Source organism: Pseudophryne corroboree, chromosome 7 (genome assembly GCF_028390025.1).
Source record: "Pseudophryne corroboree isolate aPseCor3 chromosome 7, aPseCor3.hap2, whole genome shotgun sequence".
Classification (NCBI taxonomy): domain Eukaryota; kingdom Metazoa; phylum Chordata; class Amphibia; order Anura; family Myobatrachidae; genus Pseudophryne; species Pseudophryne corroboree.
In genome coordinates, this window is record NC_086450.1 from 136,462,419 (window position 1) to 136,478,156 (window position 15,738).

General features: G+C 50.4%; 1 protein-coding gene across 5 annotated transcripts in view; it reads right to left on the reverse strand.

Annotated features, from left to right (window-relative positions):
• Positions 1-15,738, reverse strand: part of PKP4 (plakophilin 4) — a 667,418-nt gene that overhangs the window by 36,631 nt on the left and 615,049 nt on the right. For all 5 annotated transcript variants that reach the window (XM_063933691.1, XM_063933687.1, XM_063933688.1 and 2 more), the window contains 2 exons: positions 3,985-4,158; positions 3,664-3,814 (listed from right to left, as the gene is read on the reverse strand). In XM_063933691.1, coding sequence (XP_063789761.1) covers positions 3,664-3,814; positions 3,985-4,158 — 325 coding nt within the window. The remainder of the gene's footprint in view (positions 1-3,663; positions 3,815-3,984; positions 4,159-15,738) is intronic.

The window sequence follows — 15,738 nt, forward strand, 5'->3', positions numbered from 1 at the left end:
GAAGGGCAAATTGGGACATGCAGGTAAGCATCCTTGATGTCCAGGGACACCATAAAGTCCCCTTCTTCCAGATTCGCTATCACTGCTCTGAGTGACTCCATCTTGAACTTGAATTTTTGTATGTACAGGTTCAAAGATTTCAGATTTAGAATAGGTCTTACCGAGCCGTCCGGCTTCGGTACCACAAATAGTGTGGAATAATACCCCTTTCCCTGTTGTAGGAGGGGTACCTTGACTATCACCTGCTGAGAATACAGCTTGTGAATGGCTTCCAATACCGTCGCCCTGTCTGAGGGAGACGTTGGCAGAGCAGACTTTAGGAACCGGCGAGGGGGAGACTTCTCGAATTCCAACCTGTAACCCTGAGATACTATCTGCAGGATCCAGGGGTCCACCTGTGAGTGAGCCCACTGTGCGCTGAAATTCTTGAGTCGACCCCCCACCGCCCTTGAGTCCGCTTCTAAAGCCCCAACGTCATGCTGAGGGCTTTGCAGAAGCCGGGGGGGGCTTCTGCTCCTGGAAAGAAGCTGCTTGGTGCACTCTCTTACCCTTTCCTTTGCCTCGGGGCAAATATGACTGTCCTTTCGCCCGCTTGTTCCTATAGGAACGAAAGGACTGCGGCTGAAAAGACGGTGTCTTTTTCTGTTGGGAGGGGACCTGAGGTAAAAAGGTGGATTTCCCGGCTGTTGCCGTGGCCACCAAATCCGATAGACCGACCCCAAATAATTCCTCCCCCTTATACGGCAATACTTCCATATGCCGTTTGGAATCCGCATCACCTGACCATTGTCGCGTCCATAAACTTCTTCTGGCAGATATGGACATCGCACTTACTCTCGATGCCAGAGTGCAAATATCCCTCTGAGCATCTCGCATATAAAGAAAAGCATCCTTTAATTGCTCTAAAGTCAATAAAATACTGTCCCTATCTAGGGTATCAATATTTTCAGTCAGGGAATCCGACCAAACCACCCCAGCACTGCACATCCATGCAGAGGCGATGGCTGGTCGCAGTATAACACCAGTATGAGTGTATATACTTTTCAGGGTAGTTTTCAGCCTCCTATCCGCTGGATCCTTGAGGGCGGCCGTTTCAGGAGACGGTAACGCCACTTGTTTTGATAAGCGTGTGAGCGCCTTATCCACCCTAGGGGGTGTTTCCCAGCGCGCCCTAACCTCTGGCGGGAAAGGATATAATGCCAAAAACTTCTTTGAAATTAGCAGTTTTCTATCGGGGTTAACCCACGCTTCATCACACACTTCATTCAATTCGTCTGATTCAGGAAAAACTACAGGTAGTTTTTTCAGACCCCACATAATACCCCTTTTTGTGGTACATGCAGTATCAGAGATATGCAAAGCCTCCTTCATTGCCGTGATCATATAACGTGTGGCCCTACTGGAAAATACGTTTGTTTCTTCACCGTCGACACTAGATTCGGTGTCCGTGTCTGGGTCTGTGTCGACCGACTGAGGTAAAGGGCGTTTTACAGCCCCTGACGGTGTCTGAGACGCCTGTACAGGTACTAACTGGTTTGCCGGCCGTCTCATGTCGTCAACTGATTTTTGTAATGTGCTGACATTATCACGTAATTCCATAAACAAAGCCATCCATTCCGGTGTCGACTCCCTAGGGGGTGACATCACCATTACCGGCAATTGCTCCGCCTCCACACCAACATCGTCCTCATACATGTCGACACACACGTACCGACACACAGCAGACACACAGGGAATGCTCTTATCGAAGACAGGACCCCACTAGCCCTTTGGGGAGACAGAGGGAGAGTTTGCCAGCACACACCCAAGCGCTATAAATATATAGGAACAACCCTATAGAAGTGTTGTCTCCCTTATAGCAGCTTAATATATCAAAAAACGCCAAAAAAGTGCCCCCCCCTCTCTGTTTTACCCTGTTTCTGTAGTGCAGTGCAGGGGAGAGTCCTGGGAGCCTTCCTCGCAGCGGAGCTGAGCAGGAAAATGGCGCTGTGTGCTGAGGAGATAGGCCCCGCCCCCTATTTCGGCGGGCTCTTCTCCGGTGTTTGTGAGACCTGGCAGGGGTTAAATACATCCATATAGCCCCAGGGGCTATATGTGATCTATTTTTTAGCCAGAACAAGGTATTCTCATTGCTGCCCAGGGCGCCCCCCGCAGCGCCCTGCACGCTCCGTGACCGCTGGTGTGAAGTGTGTGACAACAATGGCGCACAGCTGCAGTGCTGTGCGCTACCTCATGAAGACTGAAAAGTCTTCTGCCGCCGGTTTCTGGACCTCTTCACTTTTCGGCATCTGCAAGGGGGTCGGCGGCGCGGCTCCGGGACCGGACTCCATGGCTGGGCCTGTGTTCGATCCCTCTGGAGCTAATGGTGTCCAGTAGCCTAAGAAGCCAATCCATCCTGCACGCAGGTGAGTTCACTTCTTCTCCCCTAAGTCCCTCGTTGCAGTGAGCCTGTTGCCAGCAGGACTCACTGTAAAATAAAAAACCTAAAAACTTTTTCTAAGCAGCTCTTTAGGAGAGCCACCTAGATTGCACCCTGCTCGGACGGGCACAAAAACCTAACTGAGGCTTGGAGGAGGGTCATAGGGGGAGGAGCCAGTGCACACCACCTGATCCTAAAGCTTTATTTTTGTGCCCTGTCTCCTGCGGAGCCGCTAATCCCCATGGTCCTGACGGAGTCCCCAGCATCCACTAGGACGTCAGAGAAAAAACGTGGCAGCCATTACTGAATTATACACTTTCACCAAATTATCTGTGGAGCTCTGAAAGTTCCTCTTACCTTAGGAGAACTGGAAGCAGCGTTCAAGTCAGTCTAATAGTTATTTACCAGCACCTGATGTTTCTTCTGTCAGCATAGACACATTGTATGGGGAGGTGCTCTAAGCCATTACACAGAGCTTGTGATAGAGGGGCTTCCTGAATTCCACATATGACACAGTAAGTACTGCCTTATTCAAGCCTGATTCCCACTGTCCCATACAGGAACATCTGCCCACACCAACATCCAATTAATGGCAAGGCATTTATGATGGAGGGAGGGTCACAGGTTTATAGTCTTCTGTATCTTTTCTGCAAAGCTGTATGGCAGATCCACATTATAGCTAGTGTGGAGTGGCTAGTCAGATATTGCATAAAACAACTTTACTGTAAGCCGCTACAAGTCTTGATTCAACTGCTTTCAGTTTTGTCTGAAGAGGCGGCCATTCTAGAACCAGTTGCATCAAGATCATTTTTCTATTTGCTTACAACAAAAGGTTTGGTTTTATAGGGAACGTCTCTCCTGATCATGCAAGGCCATATAAGTGCATTATACACACTCATCAACTAGGGATTTTATGTGGCAAAAAGGAAAAAACATTTTTCGAAATGAAACTAAACTGGGAAACAGGCAAACTAGATAAATCAATATTTTTCTTTTTAGTTTTCACATTGTATTTTTTTGTGTATTTGTATTGCACTAGCCGTGCTAGCATATTTATTTATTAACAGTTTCTTATACAGCGCAGCATATTCCGTTGTGCTTTACAATTGGACACATCGATAAAACAAAACTGGGTCATAGAGGTAGGAAGGCCCTGAGCAATCAGACAGAGGTTAACAAAGTGAGCACAGATAACGTAACTATGTTCCCCTCCCAGAGACATCCACATCCAATTCACTACTTACCTATTAGCTCTTTGTTGCGAACATCTAACGCCATATTTCTCAAAGCGGTGGCAACAGAAGACACCACTCTGTCGTTATCCATCCTTAGCAGCTCGACCAGGATGGGTAGTCCTTTCTCTTTTCTGACTGCCGCTCTAATGTACGCTGCAAACTGCCAAGAGAGGACACCAGTCACTTATAGTCCGGACATGAATTACTACAGGTCATACCAGCTCCACACTCACTGGAACTCGCAGCCAGTCCAATGGCTGCATTGGACCTATTAAGTACATCACTAAGTAACATACCACCACTAAGCAGTGCATCACACGGCACTATTACCTTCCAGTTCCCAGCAGAGAGATTTTGGAGAGAACCGGCGGAACCTTCCAATGTTGCAGGGTTAGAACTTTCTGCTAGAAGAGTCAGATATGGCTTAACTACAGAAGGATGCCAGAGCATTTCCACACCCTTCGGAGACTGGGAGATTCCAGGAATAGGGCCCACACCATCCCACTAACAGGGGAAGAAAGCCAAAAAACAAAACACAAATGTTAATAAAGGGATTCATTGTAGCCGCTCCATGTCGCTGCATTGATGACATACTCACAGGTTATAAAATCACCTGCCACACAATCAGCAATGCATTCCTCACTACAAGAGCTGTATGTGCTTCCCTCATGTGCTTATCCTTTTCTTACTTTAATAATCCTCAACTGCCCAAATCCCGCAGTTTTTTGGCCACCTTGGAATTTATCTCTGTCGTTTACTGATTTAGTTATGCTTAGTTACCCTGTACTTGTCCTATATTGTCTTCAACTGTAAGTCACTGTTTTCCTGTTTTGATTATGTGCATATGTACTCTGTAATTGGGCGCTGCGGAACCCTTGTGGCAGCATATAAATAAGGGATAATAATAATAATGTGGGATGCAGTTAATATACCAGTTGTCGGGATCCCGGAGTTCAGAATACCGACAGCCAGTAAAATGCAGGTGCCCGGAATACCAACCTCAGATCGGGATTCCCACTTAGGTGGTGGGTCCACGCCTCCACACAAGAGGGAATATAACCTGCGACGAGCTGCGCTCGCCACAGACACGAAGCATTGCAAGAACAGCAAGCCCGAGAGGGGACTCGCTGCCGGGATTCAGGCTGGCGAGATGCCACTGTCAGTATACTGACGGCCAGAATCCCGTCTGCCGGGATCACGTATGTATTACCTGTATGTATAATCACTGTAGTTTAATATATCAGCTATAGTGTGCAGGATTCTAATGTAAAAATGGCCATGAGTAGCTGCAGCACTTCTCATAATCATCAAGAAATTGCACAGCTACAACAGACATGTGTAATGGTAGAACCATAACATAAATAAAGAGAGGAGACTACAGACTCTTGGCCATTTCCAATACAGATACATAAATAATCTAAGCACGGGTTATTTCTTTTACATTTTCCTTTTCCAAGATAAAAGAGGTTTAAAACCTTATTTCTGCTGCGGGGTACACTGGGCTCCACAAGTCTGGACAATGGGGTGTAGAGTAGGATCTTGATCCGAGGCACCAACAGGCTCAAAGCTTTGACTGTTCCCAGAATGCACAGCGCCGCCTCCTCTATAACCCCACCTCCCAGCACAGGAGCTCAGTTTGTCAGTTGGTGCTGCAGTAAGCAGGCACTTAACAGAGGGGCTGCTCCAAGCAGCCCTAAGAAAAGCTTTTTATGAGGTAAAAAGTGAAGACTTCAAGGGCAGCAGCGGTGGTAAATGTCTTCTGACATTCTCTGCTGCAGCTCCAGCTCTCCCCAGCGGCGCTGCACACTCCCGAGCCCTGGTTGCCGGGTACCTACAGCGGAGGCTCCGGTTTACTTCACGTTAGGCACACACGGCTGGGGCTCTCCAGGATTGCGTGGCCGCGCTTCGGGAGGTGGAAAGTGGGTCCCGCTCGCGGGACCCAATCTTTATCGCGATACGGCGCGGTCAGCGGGAGGCGGGCCGCACGCACTGGTGGTGGACACTGTGGATACAGGCGATTCCACTAGATCACCAGGGCATGGGCGCAGGTCAGGTTTTCTCTTAAAACCGATTCTAATATCGCCCACAGTACCCGGTGGTTTTGCCAGCAAGGGGGATAAGGCTTAGATCTGAAGCCCCTCCTCCAGCCCAAGGGCGCCATTTCCAGCAAGTGTTCCCGCCCTGGAGCTGCATCTCTGTCTTTCCTCACTCCCTGTCAGTGTCTGCGGCGCCATTACTCCTCAGCTCACTGTTCCTGGCACTGCTTGGGCAAATCCTCCTATGTAAAGCCGCCTGGTTGTCAGTGCTGTGACTTTACATGACACTTAAGTATTCTACCTGCCTTTTTAGTCAGTGTTAGTAAGAAAGAGTGCATTTAGTCAGGGTTTCCTAGTACAGTTACCCTGTGATAAACATCCAGTTCTTATTGTGTACTGTTATATCTATTGTTATATAGCTGTGTAAGCTAGTCCAGTGCAGTATTATTGTCTGTAATAACATCTGCATTGTACAAACTGTGACTATTTGTGTGTGCACTGATAGCTGAGTGGTGTCCATCTCGTGTCTTTCACTCAACTTGCTATCCCTATATTCTATAACCTGAGAGGGCTTGGTGCGTCAGGTGTTATTTAATATAGGATTTTCACAAAGATATACTGTATTACGTATTTTTCTCTGTGATTTAGTCACCATATCTCTCCTTTATCTCTGCTGGTGCTGACTACACTGCGCAGGGGTTTGGGTTTAGGGATATAGTGCTGCTAATAATTGTACTGTGTTACCTCATACTGCAAGTTATATCATGTCTGCTTCTGAGGGTAACGGTTCTGGGGCGGAACACACTGCTGGTGTTGCTGAAGCCACAGGCACATATGGGGAGAATATAGCAGCTGTGGGCTCTGGTTCTGGGGGCTCCATGCCCCCCAGTGGGACTGTGGCAACGGAGGCACATACTGACCCTCCGTGGGCCGCTTTTTCCACGCTTCTGCATACGCTAGTTCATAAACTAACACCCCCTATGGGACCCCCAATGCCGGTACAACCGTATGTGGTCCCTGCAGCTGACCCGCCATGGGCGGACGATTTATCTGCTCAATTAAAGAAGTTGAACCAGTCCCTGACTACTAAAAAGTCTGACCAACGCTCGCCTAAGTCCAAGAGGTCCTCTAAGTGAGCGCTCGTCTCCTCACAATCCACTGCTGTCACTGACACCTCGTCTGATGAAGACAGCACATACAATGACCCCACAGGTTCTGACTCAGATACGGCTGATGGGGAGGGTAGTTCACATGTGGATGTTCCTGATCTTTTGGAGGCTATTAAGTTAATTCTGCAGATTACGGATGATCCCGAGCCATCCGTTCCTCCTAAGAAACCAGATAGGTTCAAGCGTCAGAAGGTGATCAAACAAGTTTTACCTCACTCTGACCACCTAGTGGATATACATCAGGAACCCTGGCAAAGCCCGGGTACAAAGTTTGTGCCTCAAAAGAAGATGCTGGCTCGCTATCCCCTCGTGCCAGAGCGGTCTAAGAATTGGGAAACGCCTCCTCCAGTAGACTCACATGTGGCTAGGATGGTGGTTTCCTCAGCTCTACCTGTCACTACCGTCACGTCTCTAAAAGAGCCTACGGATAAACGTGTCGAGGGTTGTCTAAAAGCGATTTACACCCTCACAGGTGCTGCACAAAGGCCCACTATTGCAGCTACATGGGCGGCAGAGGCTATTGAAACATGGGCTTTGGAGTTAGAGGCTGAAATCTCCTCTGACCATGCTAGACAATGCTTGTCATATATTGTCACAGCTTCTCGATATATTAAAGAGGCGGCTTCTGATGCCGGTATCCTAGCAGCCAAGGCCTCTACTACGTCAGTCCTGGCTCGCAGGATATTGTGGCTGAGATCCTGGTCTGTGGATCTGGACTCTAGAAAAACCCTGGAGGTACTCCCTTTCAAGGGGGATATTCTGTTTGGGGAGGACTTAAATAAGATAGTGGCTGACTTGGCTACTGCCAAAACTGCCTGTCTGCCTAATACAGCTCCTTCTGTGTCGAAGGCCAAAGGCACGTCCTTTCGCCCCTTTCGTCCTTCAAGTAAAGCAAAAGGTCAGGCGTACCATAAGCAGTCCAGCACTTCCAAACCTGGTAAGCCGAAGCCCAAAAGAGCCTGGGCTGCCCGTCAGCCAGCAGCCAAGACCGATAAGCCTGCCGCATGACGGGGCGGGCTTCCCCCTGGGGGATCCCAGGGTGGGGGGCCGGCTTCTAGGGTATACCCAGGAATGGCTGAATACCACTTCAGATGCCTGGGTACGGGAAGTCGTCACTCGAGGTTACGCCACAGCCTACAAAAACCGACCCCCTCATAGATTTTGCCAGACAGACGTCCCGTCGGACCAGACAAAGGCAAACACTCTGTATTCGGTGGTACAGACCCTCCTGTATACAGGAGTCGTAGTACAGGTGCCTCTTGCTCAGAGGGGCCGGGGGTACTATTCTCCGCTGTTTCTAGTCCCGAAACGGAATGGGTCCTCCCGGCCCATTCTGAACCTCAAGGCACTGAACAAATTTGTGAAGGTTTCCAAGTTCCGTATGGAAACCCTTCGCTCTATAGTTCTGGCCTTGGAACCTGGGGACTACATGGTCTCCCTGGACATACAGGATGCTTACCTGCATATTCCTATAGCAGTGTCACATCAACAATACCTGAGGTTCGCTATTGGCAACCTCCATTACCAGTTTTCGGGCATTACCTTTTGGTTTAACAACGGCTCCGCGAGTCTTCACCAAAGTTATGGCGGTGATGACGGTGGTACTCCGCCGTCAAGGGGTCAGGATACTGCCGTATCTGGACGACTTGTTAATCCTGGCAAATTCCCCAGATCTTCTCCTCCGTCATCTGATATAACGGTCCGGTTTCTACAAGCCCACGGGTGGCTCATCAACTGGAAGAAATCCTCCCTGGTCCCTGCTCAGAGCATGGTGCATCTGGGAGCGCTGTTGGACACTCACAACCAGAGGTTGTTCTTGTCTCAGGAAAAAGTCCTGAAACTTCAGGACAGGATTCGTTGCTTCCTTTCTCGTCCGCAAGTGTCGATACATTCGGCAATGCAGGTGCTGGGCCTCATAGTGTCAGCATTTGACATGGTGGAGTATGCTCAATTCCATTCTCGCCCCCTCCAGAAGCTGATTCTAGCTAAGTGGAACGGCCTGCCTCACCGGATCAGGTCTCACATGATCTCTTTGACTCCGGAGGTCCGTCTGTCGCTGCTCTGGTGGCTCCTGGACCGACAATTGTGCAGAGGCCGTCCCTTCTGGATATCCAACTGGGTACTGTTGGCGACAGATGCCAGTCTAAGAGGTTGGGGCGCGGTGCTGGAGCAGCACTCCTTGCTGGGTCGGTGGACCAAGGAGGAATCTCTCCTCTCGAACAACATTCTGGAATTGCGGGCGGTCTTCAATGCGTTGAACCTAGCCCAGCATTTGATTCAGAACCGTCCTGTTCAAGTACAGTCTAACAACTCCACCACAGTGGCTTACATAAATCATCAAGGCGGCACTCGAAGCCGTTTGACAATGAAGGAAGCCTCACGGATTCTACGTCGGGCAGAACGCCATCTACCGGCAATATTCATTCCGGGAGTCCTGAATTGGGAAGCGGACTTTCTCAGTCGTCAGGACGTGCATGCCGGCGAGCGGGGCCTCCATCCAGAAGTGTTTCAACTCCTCGTGGAAAGGTGGGGTCTTCCAGATGTGGATCTGATGGCGTCTCGACACAATCACAAGGTTCCCGTCTTCGGAGCAAGGACAAGGGATCCTCAAGCAGCATTCGTGGATGCGCTGGCGGTACCGTGGAGGTTTCGGCTGCCAGACATGTTCCCTCCGGTGTCACTCCTGCCCAGGGTAATTCGGAAGTTCAAGTAAGAAACAGGAAATCTGCTTCTCATAGCTCCGGCGTGGCCCAGACGGCACTGGTTCTCAGACCTGCAAGGCCTATCGTCAGAGCGTCCACTTCTACTTCCACAACGCCCAGACCTCCTCGTTCAGGGCCCCTGTGTCTACCAGGACCTAGCCCGGCTGTCTTTGACGGCGTGGCTCTTAAAGCTTCCGTCTTAAGAGCTAAGGGTTTTTCTGAAGAGGTAATTAAAACTATGTTGCGGGCCCGGAAACCGGCCTCTGCTCGGATTAACCACCGGGTCTGGCATTCCTACTTTGTTTGGTGCGCATCTAACCATTATGACGCTTCCAAGTTTAGTACAGCCAAACTTTTGGCTTTTCTACAGCAGGGCCTAGATTTAGGCCTGCGTCTGGCCTCCCTCAAGGTTCATATTTCTGCCTTGTCGGTGTGGTTTCAGAGAAAAATTGCGACTTTACCTGATGTTCAAACTTTCACTCAGGGTGTGTTGCGTATCCAACCTCCCTATGTCCCGCCTGTGGCTCCTTGCGACTTGTCGGTGGTTTTGGAGGCGTTGCAGGAGCCTCCATTGGAACCTCTTGGTTCAAGCTGGCCTTAAGTGGCTTTCCCTTAAGGTGGTGTTCTTGCTGGCTATTGCCTCTGCTAGAAGAGTGTCGGATTTGGGTGCCTTGTCTTGTAGTTCCCCATATCTGATTTTTCACCGTGACCGGGCGGTTCTTAGGACTCGTCCCGGATATTTACCTAAGGTGGTTTCTTCGTTCCACCTTAATCAGGAGATTGTGGTTCCAGCTTTTGTTTCTCCTGATTTGTCTCCCAAAGAGCGGTCTTTGGATGTGGTACGGGCTCTCCGTATCTATGTGAAGAGAAATGCTTCTATTCTAAAGTCTGATTCTCTCTTTGTTTTGTTTGGATTTCACAAACGTGGCTGGCCTGCTCACAAGCAGACCCAGGCCAGGTGGATTAGAATGGTGATTGCGCATGCTTATGTGAAGGCTGGTCTGTCAGCTCCTGTTCAAATTATGGCCCATTCTACTCGGTCTGTTGGACCTTCTTGGGCGGCCCAACGTGGTGCGACCCTTGACAAATTGTGCAAGGCGGCTACATGGTCCTCCGGGAACACTTTCATAAGGTTCTATGCCTTCGATACTGCTGCTTCCCAGGATGCTTCCATTGGACGCCGGGTTCTTGTGCCCGCTACAGTGCGTCCCCTCCCATAAGGAACTGCTTTAGGACATCCCCATTGTCCAGACTTGTGGAGCCCAGTGTACCCCGCAGCAGAAAACGAGTTTTATGGTAAGAACTTACCCTTGTTAAAACTCTTTCTGCGAGGTACACTGGGCTCCACAAGGCGCCCACCCTGACGCACTTAGCTTCTTAGGGTTGATATGGCATTAGCCGCCGACACTTCTCTTGTCGTGAGAGTGTGGTGTATGTGGCTACTAACCGTTGTCGTCTCTTTTCCTGCTACTGCATTGGGCTGGTTAACTAAACTGAGCTCCTGTGCTGGGAGGCGGGGTTATAGAGGAGGCAGCGCTGTGCATTCTGGGAACAGTCAAAGCTTTGAGCCTGTTGGTGCCTCGGATCAAGATCCTACTCTACACCCCATTGTCCAGACTTGTGGAGCCCAGTGTACCTCGCAGAAAGAGTTTTAACAAGGGTAAGTTCTTAACATAAAACTCGTTTTTGCATTAAACCCTACCCATCTAGTAAGCAGTGGTGGATGCCAGGACATTTTTGGTAGATAGAATAATTGGGAGAGGTTTTTGGCCAGTCTCCGTGATCTGAGCTGCTGAATTTATTTATTTATTACCAGTTATTTATATAGCGCACACATATTCCGCAGCGCTTTACAGAGAATATTTGGCCATTCACATCGGTCCCTGCCCCAGCGGAGCTTACAATCTATATTCCCTATCACATGTACACACAGACATTTACACTAGGAAAAATTATTGTTGGAAGCCAATTAACCTACCAGTATATTTTTTGGATTGTAGGAGGAAACCGGAGTACCCGGAGGAAACTCACGCAAGTACGGGGAGAATATACAAAAGCCACACAGTTAGGGCCATGGTGGGTTTTGAACCCATGACCTCAGTGGTGTGAGGCAGTAATGCTAACCATTACACCATCCGTACTGCTGAAGATCTGATGCGGGGTTACAAAGGACAGCATGATCCTGAGTGGATGGCCACAGTGCTCCTTCAATTATAAGTTGACTGTGAAATGGTTTAGTTATAATAGATCCATTAGTATATATTACTTTACATTGATTATTGAAGTATTTATGAACTTCATGCAGTAACTTTCCATTGAAAAGAACTCCATAATCAGTAGCTAAGACTCTCACAAGTTTCCAATGACAGAAGTTGTTCCTTTTGGGGCATAACACATTCCCAGGCCTTTCCCGAGTGGCTCATGATGGCAGTATAAAAGCATTGAAAAAATGAACACCCCCGGGGCGTGGCTTAGCTGCTGGAAAGAGTGGAAGTGCATGAGGAGAGCTCCTGCAGCATATGCAAATAAAATACCCCTCTCCTGCACTTTTTTGATCCCAGGGGGTGTCTGGAGACCCTCTACCCCCCTCTGAGCTGCTCGAGTGTGAGCTGCGGAATCGGGGAGCAAATTTGGAGCTCCTGCGGATTGCGGCCCACTCGCTCCTCCCAGCCCGGGGACTCAATTTATACCCGCTGCCGATGCTGATCCCCAGAGAAGTGGACTTACCCACCGACCGCTGGTGCCGCCCGTTGGACCCTCCGCTGCCGCGGGCATTACCTGGAAGCGCCCTTGACACCCCAGCCCTGATTGCTGACTCGGAGGAGGACGATCCCCGGCCGGCGGGCCCGACGGAGTGGACGCGCGGCAGCAGCGGCCGTCTTGCCGGATCCCCCTGAGGTCCCCGGCCGCCTCCTCTGCCTCCCGACTGCCGGAGCTACTGCTGGGCACCTTCTCATCTAGCGGGTGAGTTCTCACGCGGCCCGCCGCCTGTCGCGGGACCCGCGATCCCCACACCCTACCCCCGCGAGCTGCGGCCTAGTGGGACTGGCGGCCTATAACTCCCGGGCCTACAGCGACACGGCGCCCTGGGCCGGAAGCCTGGGAGACCACCGCGATCCGAAGGCACGGGTCCATCTGCCCCCCTCCCTCCCCTCGCATTAAATCCCGGGCCTCCTGCTTCCATTGGGGCCCCGCTGCACACAGCAATAGACATTCCTGGCACTATCACAACTGAGGCCGGTGGAAGGGAGGTCTCCATTGCTGGGCCACATACATAATCTGTCCCCACCGTCGCTATCAACCAGCCTGTCGCAGAGGTCCTTCCCTATCAACCACAGATACCCCCCGCTGCCCAGGATACCCTGCCTGGGTCTCTACGGGCCATCGAGACGGGATAGGGGCCTGACCCACCTCGCACACACCTGGCTGCCCTCCCCACCCACTGCGGTGCCCGCTCCTCGGGAGCCTGCGCCCACTCGGCTGCTCCGGGTCCAGCGGATGACTGCGGGGACAGCTGCGGACCCACATTACCAGAGTGTAGATCGCCCCTATCCTACCTGCCCACCTCTGGGGTGACCTGCACGTTATTACTAATCCAATCCTCTCTCGCCGCTCGGTGAGCCGCATGGGGCTTATGACTCCCTAAGCATAACGACCACGAAGTGACAGGGGGCCCTGCCTTCCATATTGCATTATTCTACTACGTTGATACGAAGCGCTGTATTTACAATGTCACAAAAGAACCGCAAGAACTCTCAGACACCTAAACCTAGTATCCTGCGAGCTTGGGAGAAGGCCGGATCCTCCACCCGGAGCTCGCTGTCAACTGAACAATCCTTTGATCCCACTGACATCGTCACCTCCAGCAGTCCACTAACCACCCAGGACGTAGTGGCTATCGTTACGAAAACGATCCAGTCAGAAATTAGATCGGTTTTAACTGAGTTCAGGTCCGAAATAGCCGACTTGGGCTCCCGCACGGATACACTGGAACGCAAAGTTGATGACGTCTGCCAATTTCAAACGGTGATTAAACAGGAACTTCTGGATATTCGGGCAGATATGGAAGTGTACAAAGACCACTTAGAAGATATGGACAACCGCAATCGTCTGAACAATATCCGAGTCCGTAACATCCCTGAAAGTGTGTCCTCTAGCTCTCTCCCCGAGTATTTGGAGAACCTTTTCTTACAACTGACTCCGGATGTCCCCGAGGCCCTTCTCCAGCTGGATCGAGCCCACAGGGCCCTCCGACCTAGACCGCCCCCGACTCAACCGCCACGTGACGTAATTATTCGCTTTCACTACTACGCTACCAAAGAGCGAATCATGCTGGCGGCCAGAGGGCTACCGTTGGTCTCTTATGCCGGCTCCCAGTTACAGCTGTTCCAGGACCTGGCCCCCTCCACCCTCAAAAAGCGCCGAGATCTCGCTCTCATAACCAAGGTGCTCCGAGCCCATTCCATTAAATACAAGTGGGGCTTCCCTTTCCAACTGCAGATTACGCAAAATGGGAAGACTTTCACAGCCAAGACCCCAACGCAAGGAGCTGATTTACTTAAAACTTTCGGCATTTTTGAAGATCTCCCTGAGTCGATCCGAGATCAGACATCATCCCCAATTTCAAGTCCAAGGGCCCCAGCCCCGGAATGGTCTTCCACTTGAACGTTCTCAGACACTACATGACATAATCCTTGTTACATGTGATCTCTATGGTTTCTGAGTACTCTAATATTTCGGTTCACTATACGTTCACATTTGTTTTTCAGGCTCTCCGCGTGGCCTACTGGCTGTGACGCCATGGGCGATGCGGTCCACTTGGTTACGCGTGAGAGCCAAGTAGCTTTTTATTTCTAAAGATTGTTTTTATGTTTGTCCATGATTTACATGGTGTTTATTTGATATTATCCATAATTTCCTGGTAAGACTGATGTCTGTTTGGTATCTGATATCTTGCATGCTCTATCCCACCCCCTCATTCTGTTTCTATCACTCACACTATTCCTATCTCTCAATAATGCAATTCTGCTAGCCTCCTTTATTCCCCCTGTCACTTGGTCGCTTCCATTATACCCTCTCTCCCCCTATGCTTCTCCTCACCCTACTCCTCGCTCTGTCACAAGTCCACGTCCCCCACCGAAGGATGCGCCCGGACGGCGTCTATCCTTTTTGTGTTAAACCCGGCCCTTCTACAGGAAAGGGTTTTTCCCCTCTGTATCCTTATACAGACTTCTTTCCCTACTTTCTCTTTCCATCCTCTCCATCCCCATGGTCGGTCCGGTCTCGTCCTGCCCCTCACTTTGCGTTGCCCACATTTCTCCCCACCATGACCTTGAAAGTTATCTCGGTCAATGCTAACGGCCTTAACTCTCCCACCAAACGAGCCATGGCCATCCAACTATTCAATAGACAAAAGTCTGATATAGTATTGATCCAGGAGACCCATTTTAAACCCCCACACCCCTCCATGTCCTGCAAACAATTTCCACACGTCTATTATTCAAACATGCCTGCCAAACGCAGGGGAACCGCTATTATGATTCGCCGAGGCCTCCCTCTAACTGTTCACGATACTGTCTCGGACCCTCAGGGCCGCTACGTTATCCTCTCATGTTCCTATAACCAGGCTCCTCTGATTCTGGCTTCCATATATGCCCCTAATGCGCAGCAGGGTTCTCTTTTTACAGCCTTCTTTGACAGCCTCTCCCGCCTCCCTACGGGCATGACTATAATTGGTGGAGATTGCAATGTCACTATGGACCCACTCCACGACAGGTCTCGCCCCGGCCCTGCGGCTTCTACTCCCGCCAAACTGGCCAAGCGTCTACAAGCACATTTATCACTGTATAACTTGTATGACGGATGGAGAACGTTGTATCCCTCAGCGAGAGGATTTACTCACTACTCCCCGCCTCACGACCTCTATACCCGTATAGACTATGTGTTCATCGACCGGGATACCACCCGTAAACTCCTTAGCGCCCAGACGCTCCCCATCTCCTGGTCGGACCACTCAGCTGTTTTGCTTGAGATTTCATCTTCCTCACCCCCCACCACCCGATTCTGGCGCCTAAATGAATCTCTCCTACTTAAGAAAGCACTGTTGCTGATATTGCCACCGCGCTAGCTAATTATTATGCAGACAATGCGACCCCAGACATTCCTCCCTCCCTGATA